We start from the raw sequence: 6,885 nt of genomic DNA, 5'->3' as shown, positions 1-6,885 counted from the left end.
GAAATGTTGGACCGGATTTAAATTTTACCGTCTTTTTAAATAATGTATAATATTGTAAAGCCATATTCATGTGAATAATAACGGAATAGAACTAAATTTCGATTTTGTTCACGCCCCTGTCAGTACGTAAACAAAAATTTGCCGCCATTTTTTTCTGAAGTTGGACCTTACCAGTTTTGCTCTTTTACGTTCAACAGTTCATGCTACTGCTACTGCTTGATAACTTAACACCTTTAACACAGTTGTTGAAATGAGTACTAAAAAGAAACGCTCTGCTCACACTAACAGCGACAGCTGGGTTGTCATTGCGCCAGGTAACGTTATAATTTATTTACTAAGTTAACAGTGCTGAATGCTACTTGCAGGAAAGTTACATGCACAGACGTTCTAGACGTGAGTAACGTTAATTTAAGATCATATTTTTAATTTTGTCATAGTCTTAAATGCACATTAAACTTGTATTACTATTAACATGTCAAAGTATACGAATCGTTGAACAATGGATACATACAGTTATATTGATGTGTCATGCTGTGTTGCTTTCCTTCAGATTCAATGCTGCACACAGGCAGTTCTGAAGACAGTGATCCAGCCTTCACTAAACTAAAAAATCCGGCTACAGGTTGCTTAATTTATTATTGCTACAATAGCAATTTGATTCATTGCATCTGACTATTAAACTACTAACGTTACACTAAACTGCATCCGTCTTGTTCTTTAATTCTGTTTTACAACAGAAGGTTCATCTCTGTACCTGTTTGGTCGTGTTGATGACAGTGTTTATGAAGTTAAGGCATTTACGGAGGAGTTTCGGTCTTGGTTTATTGGACAGACTGTGCAAAGGGGTAAGCTCACATTACCAATTCACCAAGTGACATTCGATTGTGGTTTTTTGATGCTTCGATGAAATGCAGTAGTAAGTAATAGGACAAGTTAAGTGGTATAACAGTTCTCTTATTCTGCATGTGCACAGATGGTAAACTGCTTATTGTGACTCCCATTGATCCTTTATTTCTGCTGTTGCCATACATTAAGAGCGCTGCCACCGAGGTAAACAAAAATTGAAGTGCAAATAAAAAAGCAAAGCTACGTTCTGTCCTGTGACCTTCATGATAAATGTGATCTCTGTTCTCAGGGAAAGTTCCAGCCAGTGAAGCAGATGGTGATGGATGAAGATTACCCTGGATGTACACAGCTTCTGCAATGCGAACAGGGATTGGACTCCATTCATCATGTGGCAGACGAGAAAGGTCCGTGTGTATATTTGAAGGCATGTGAGGAGTAGAATAATGTATCATAGTTTACATCCAATATATAAAAAGTAGATATCTTTTTCAGAGGTTGGCAGTCTGAAGTTTCACAGTTATAACCAGGAGAAGACCATGGCTTGGCTTAAGAAAAAGGTTCATGCACTTTATGATATTTTATACTGTTGTATGTCACCCTGTGAAATCCAGGCTTAAGTCTCATAATCTAATTATGACATAACAAGCATCAAAGCTTCATTTCAATTATTATATCTTTGATTGAAGATATCAAGGTTATATTTTTACAAGGATGATATTATCTACAAAAACACAAAAAATGACTTGCTGGATTTTCACAGGCAGGGTCACATATATACAGCATATTTGATTTCATTTATGTACAGTATTTTGACATAATATATATATATATATATATATATACAAAAGATATAAAAATCTTTACAAATTTGATAAAGCTACTAATATGCCTAAAATACACAGTACTGCATTTGTATAACCAATAACGGTTTGAAATGGTATTTTAAGTACTAAATAAATGATATATTTCTCTCAGGTTCAGAGGACAGTAACCACACTCAAAAAGAGCAATATATCTGTAGGTGGAGGAGTGAAGTCCAGCACATTTGTGAGAGTTAAACAGGAAGCAGATGCTAGAGAAGGTAAAGGAGGTCAAAAGTCAGGGATGGGTCCAAACACCAGAATACTGAAGCAATGACAAACTAGGAAAAAAACATTACATGACATTAACAAAACTAATTATGCACAAATTTGTCCCAGTGTATAATTTTGGGATTGATTATGGCATTAAAAGGGTATTTATAATAAGCATTTTTGAAGTTGTTTTATTAAGTACGGTATGCTTGTATGCAGTATTTGCTAACGAGTTTCTGTGTTATACTTTCAGAAGACTATTTGCGTTACGCACATGGTCTCATATCAGAGTACATCAGTGAAGACCTGAGCAAAGATCTCCTTAAGCATCTACAGTATGTACATACACTAGACACATGCTGACTTTTATCACCCCACAAATGAACGAGGCAATATTAAACGGCAAATTATGTCACTCACTACTTTCAAGTTATTCACCTTATGAAGATATGTTTTATTTTTGTCTCATTTTAAAGGTTGCCAGAGATATCCAGCCCCAAAGAAACAGAGCCTCCCTCTAAGGTAACTCTAACATTAGCTGCCTGCATGTTACAGTCATGCTTGAATGTTAAATCAATGATGCTTGGTTCCTGCTTTACTTGTTTTACGCCCGTTATTCCTAGCTGCTTTTTGTTTTTTCTTATTTTCTCTAATGAAACTCCTCAGTAACTATTTTCATCTTAACACAATATAAGTAACAGAAATTTTGTAGTTGTTTACTTAAGAGTATATGGTCTTCACTGTTGTTGTGACTGCTGTCTTGGATTTGATAGAAACGAAAATTGTCAGATAAACCAGTAGAGGCTGGAGAAGACTACACCAAGTTCAACAGTTCGGACTTTGCACGAAAAGTAAGTTAGAAGCACAGAAACAGTGCTGATGGGATTGAGGAAAGAAATGCTCCATTAAACACAATAGAACTTGCATTGCAAAACTTTGTGGATATCCATTGTTTATGTCTTGCCTATCTGTTTCTTGTTGTCCTTGCTTTAAAAAAAAATCATTTTGCAGTTCATGCTTCAGATATTGTCAGTTATGCTCAATTTAATAGTTTCATTTATAAAGCACCTAAAGATTAAGTATAATATTAAAATGTGGTCCATGGTTTCTCAGCCTCCAAAGAAGATGACTGCAGCTCAGAAGACTCTAGCCAAAGTAGACAAAACTGGCATGAAGAGCATGGCATCGTTCTTCAAAGTCAAGCAAGAGAAGAATTGAATGAGTGCATGTGCTTGTTTTTGCTAATAAAGTTATTAAAAAAGACATTGTGCTTTGTTGTTTTTGTCGTTTTATCCACCTCTATTGTGTGTAATTTGCCATATGAGGCATATTTCATTTTCTACATAATACAATTTTTCTACTTACCTAGGAGTCTAATTGCACCTGGTTTGGCGTTGTTTGTTTTGAGGTTTGGTTTGCCGTTATTATGATTTGAAAGAACAGTACCTTATTTCTAGTTCCTTTTCTCAAAGCAGAAACCAGCCCATTTAGCTTTGGATTAAGCACACGTGTTTAGTTCCTCTTTATACATTTTAATGTAAAAAAAAAACGTACTAATACAAACTTAAAGGTATTGCTAGTTAACACAAGATTGAGCACTCACTTCACCGTATTAACTATTCAACAAATGTACTGAATAAGTTGAATCGGTCATGTGTCATGCACTATACAAAAAGAAGTCATTTTATTTGTGATGAGGAAATTCCAGTTGCCCAGCCTGGATGGCATCAGTGCAAAGGATGAAGCAGAGTGGTTATGCTCTGGTGATGTCTTTAAGAGTTTGTTATTGAGAGCAATTGAATAAGGATCGGATGTATTGGATAATTTATGAAGCTGTGGCAGTGAGTAAGCTTTAAAACACTGACATCACATCACTGCCTACGCCTGTTTCACAACAGCTTTGAGTAACTGCTTTATTAATGTAGTCTACCCAGGTGTCTTCTATTGGGTCCAACCTGTTTGGGCACTAAAAGTGGAATGCAATGGTGTTCTTCCAGTGTGCTCTTCAGCTAGTCTTTCTTCTTTACCTTTGGTTTAAAGCGCAAAGTCTGAAAGGCGCTCTCTACCACTTTTGGCAGGTGGATAGGGTTTCGTTGCAAGCGTCTCCTACTACCTGTGCTTCCCATGTCTCCTTTCTGCTGGGCTGTCTGCCCAGGGCTGATATCTGAAGACTTTAACTGTGATTCTGTCATGGAGATTCGACGAGGGTCCCGAAGCACCCAGTTAGAGTGAAGGTCATGCTCACTGGTACTGGTTGCCACTAAAGAGAAATTAAAAAGGGAGGTGCAAAGAAATTAGTTAATAAACAAACTATTTAATTTGAGGCTGAAAACACGAAGATGCATTCAAGTACATTCGCAGAATGTTAAAGAGACAGTTCACCCCAAAAAATACAAATTCTGTCATCATTTATTTACCCTCTTGCCATGTCAAACCTGTATGATTTTCTTTCTTTACCTGAACACAAAATAAGATATTTCAAAGAATGTTGGTAACCTAACAATGGCGGTACCCATTCACTTCTATTGTATGGAAACAAAACCATGCAAGTCAATGGGTACTGGTGTTGTTCAGTTAGCAACAATTTTTTAAATATCTTATTCATACAGGTTTAAAATGACAAGAAGGTGAATAATGATGACAGTATTTTCATTTTGGGGTGAACTATCCCTTTAAGTGCTAAGCTCCAAACTTGCCTATGAAGTCCACATCTGCGTGGCCGTTGTCCACATGGGGTTTTCGATTGGGTTCTAGGTCACAGCTTGCAATCACTGCATCAAAGAACTGAAGTGTGTCTACCTCATTCGGGATTGGGGGAGCAGAAGGTTCAGGCCGTGAAGTCTTTAATAATCAAAGAAATAACATATTTAGGATACTGTTAGTTGCATTGCTGGTTTAGGCAGTAATTTCCTTCAATATTTGATTATTCAATACATTTGAACCTTGTCTCTTTACATTTCGTTGTAGTAAAAGTTGAATAACCATGTTGATTACCATACTAGTTTTACAACAAATATTATGGTTAAACTTTACATTCATGCAAACAGTTCTTGGACCCCATTGACTGCCACAGCAGGAAAAATGACAATGGTAGTCAAAAGTGCCCCAGAACTGTTTTCTGTCCTACATTCTTCAAAATATCTTCTTTTGTGGTCAACAGAACAAAAAGTAATTTTTGGTAGTCAATGGGGTCCAAGAACTGTTTGGTTACAAGCATTCTTCCAAATATCTTTCTCTGTACTATCAGAATAAAGAAATGTATACAGATTTGGAACAACTCGAGGAAAGTGAGTAAATGATGAGAGAATTTGTATTTGCGGGTGAACTATATAACTATATCCCTTTAAGTGAACAGCATAACACATTCAACAAACAAAACAATACTAATACTACTAATATACTCACCTGTACAACTCTTTTCTGCGGTGGCGGAGGTGCGGGTTTCTTCTTGCGGGACGCGCTCTCTTTCCGTTCGTTATTCTTCAGGTCGATGATACTTTTGGTGTATTGACGCCTGAGCGCTACCAGTTCCTGTAAATACTCCAAACAGTTCTGGTTCTGGGAATAGAGCCATACTCGATCCTCTCGGCTCTGGTAGTAATACAGGGCCATACTGGACTCGACGCTCACGGAGCTCACGCTGCGCTTCAGCGTGGAGTCCTGCTGCGCGCGAGTGCTCTCCCCGACCACGAGCATCGACGTGCTGCGGTCCAGTTTCACCGTGCAAGCGCTATGGTAGTCATCCTTGGGCCGGAACCCGTCCCGGAAGCGATGTCCATGGTTCGGACGGAAAGCTGCGTTGATTTTCTTAAACATTACACTTGGTGACGGGATGGTGTGGCCCAGCGGTTAAATATCTGGACTGAAATCTGATAATATGTCGGTTCAAACCCCATGAGGGATCTATCACCATTTTGCTTTTGATCCAGATTTATAAAAACATAATTTAAAAACTAACGAGTAACATTTTATGTCAATCAACTGGTTTTGTAGTCAACGGACTTTACGTCCCTTGACTTTAAAGTTTTAAAACTTTTCCACACACGAAAACTTACTTCATATCTTGGTTAATACCGCTCGAACCAGGTAAGAGTATTGTTGGCTGATCTTATCCATGGTCCTGAACTCCCTATTTTGAGACTGAAGACAATATTAAAAGAGATGACCATCCGCAAAAAGAAGTCATGGTAGGTTTCTTACTCAGCCATAGCAACGGTACGCTTGTAATCCTACACTTCATATTAATAATTCATCAACCTTAGACATATTAGGCTACACACAACTAAATAAAGTTTGCTGGACAAACTTTCAATGCAATTATGGAATTCGGAAAAAAATTGTGCATATGCACCTTGCTCTGTTAGGGTATTGACTCAATATAGAATCAATATAGAAAAGGCATCTGAAATGACAGCTTGCCATTTATTTCATTGCTTGATTTAAAACAACCTTGATATTTAACATCCTCTTGTAATTATATACAGTAAATAGGTAAGAGATGTAAACATAACAGTACCTGAATATGAATATCCATATTTCTATCATAGTTGCCATCAGTTTGGCCAAATACTATAATCACTATAGACAAATAGCCTGAATAAATAAATGAAAAGTTTAAGATTGATAACAAAGAATGTAGATAATCATCTGTTCATATTAACCAAACGAGTCAGACACCTGAGATGATGCCATCGGGGCAGTTAAGGTTTCTGGTGGGGTATTGAGTGAACTGTGGCATGTGGTCTCCAGTCTCAACAAAAAGGATGCTCACATCAAACATTTATTTCTTAGTTTACTTTCGCAATTAATATATTATGTTAGCTAATCATTGTTTAAAATGATAATTTTATACCCTCTCCATACCTTTAATTTAAACGCGTAACACTCCTTACACATTTGTAGTCTCATCCACATTGCCAAGAACAACCCACTACACAGCTTAACCAACATGTTAAACCACAATTCA

The 6,885-nt window shown here is 37.1% G+C and overlaps 2 protein-coding genes across 3 annotated transcripts; one reads left to right on the top strand and one right to left on the bottom strand.

Moving 5' to 3' along the window:
* rnaseh2b (ribonuclease H2, subunit B) lies at positions 1 to 3,182 on the top strand. Of its 2 annotated transcripts, none has more exons than XM_057336585.1 (11): positions 1 to 314; positions 551 to 622; positions 738 to 845; positions 974 to 1,050; positions 1,136 to 1,250; positions 1,339 to 1,403; positions 1,822 to 1,927; positions 2,173 to 2,254; positions 2,396 to 2,441; positions 2,693 to 2,770; positions 3,033 to 3,182. In XM_057336585.1, exons 1-11 carry the CDS (start codon positions 251 to 253, stop codon positions 3,135 to 3,137), a joined length of 918 nt encoding a protein of 305 aa, XP_057192568.1. In that variant the 5' UTR covers positions 1 to 250; the 3' UTR covers positions 3,138 to 3,182. The 2 variants fall into 2 exon arrangements, with proteins under 2 accessions (XP_057192568.1, XP_057192570.1); XM_057336587.1 differs by having other exon boundaries at positions 281 to 393.
* A 260-nt stretch (positions 3,183 to 3,442) lies between these two features.
* Positions 3,443 to 6,742, bottom strand: LOC130555984 (uncharacterized protein C13orf42). The gene is made up of 3 exons (XM_057336590.1): positions 5,325 to 6,742; positions 4,616 to 4,760; positions 3,443 to 4,179 (listed from the first exon to the last, which is right to left on the bottom strand). Exons 1-3 carry the CDS (start codon positions 5,733 to 5,735, stop codon positions 3,929 to 3,931), a joined length of 807 nt encoding a protein of 268 aa, XP_057192573.1. The 5' UTR covers positions 5,736 to 6,742; the 3' UTR covers positions 3,443 to 3,928.
* Between the last annotated feature and the right edge of the window lie 143 nt (positions 6,743 to 6,885).

This window comes from Triplophysa rosa, linkage group LG6, assembly GCF_024868665.1.
Source record: "Triplophysa rosa linkage group LG6, Trosa_1v2, whole genome shotgun sequence".
Lineage (NCBI taxonomy): Eukaryota > Metazoa > Chordata > Actinopteri > Cypriniformes > Nemacheilidae > Triplophysa > Triplophysa rosa.
The sequence above is the reverse complement of the archived record's forward strand: the minus strand, read 5'-3'. Positions and strand labels throughout refer to the sequence as shown.

Excerpts from the sequence above, each read along its gene's own strand:
- rnaseh2b (XM_057336585.1), top strand. The coding sequence starts at position 251 with ATGAGTACTAAAAAGAAACGCTCTGCTCACACTAACAGCGACAGCTGG. Across the intron at positions 1,051-1,135 it reads TTAAGAGCGCTGCCACCGAG|GGAAAGTTCCAGCCAGTGAA; the intron begins GTAAACAAAAAT and ends CTCTGTTCTCAG. Across the intron at positions 2,255-2,395 it reads GATCTCCTTAAGCATCTACA|GTTGCCAGAGATATCCAGCC; the intron begins GTATGTACATAC and ends CTCATTTTAAAG.
- LOC130555984 (XM_057336590.1), bottom strand. The coding sequence starts at position 5,735 with ATGTTTAAGAAAATCAACGCAGCTTTCCGTCCGAACCATGGACATCGC. Across the intron at positions 4,761-5,324 it reads CGCAGAAAAGAGTTGTACAG|ACTTCACGGCCTGAACCTTC; the intron begins GTGAGTATATTA and ends TGATTATTAAAG. Across the intron at positions 4,180-4,615 it reads CGCAGATGTGGACTTCATAG|TGGCAACCAGTACCAGTGAG; the intron begins GCAAGTTTGGAG and ends ATTTCTCTTTAG.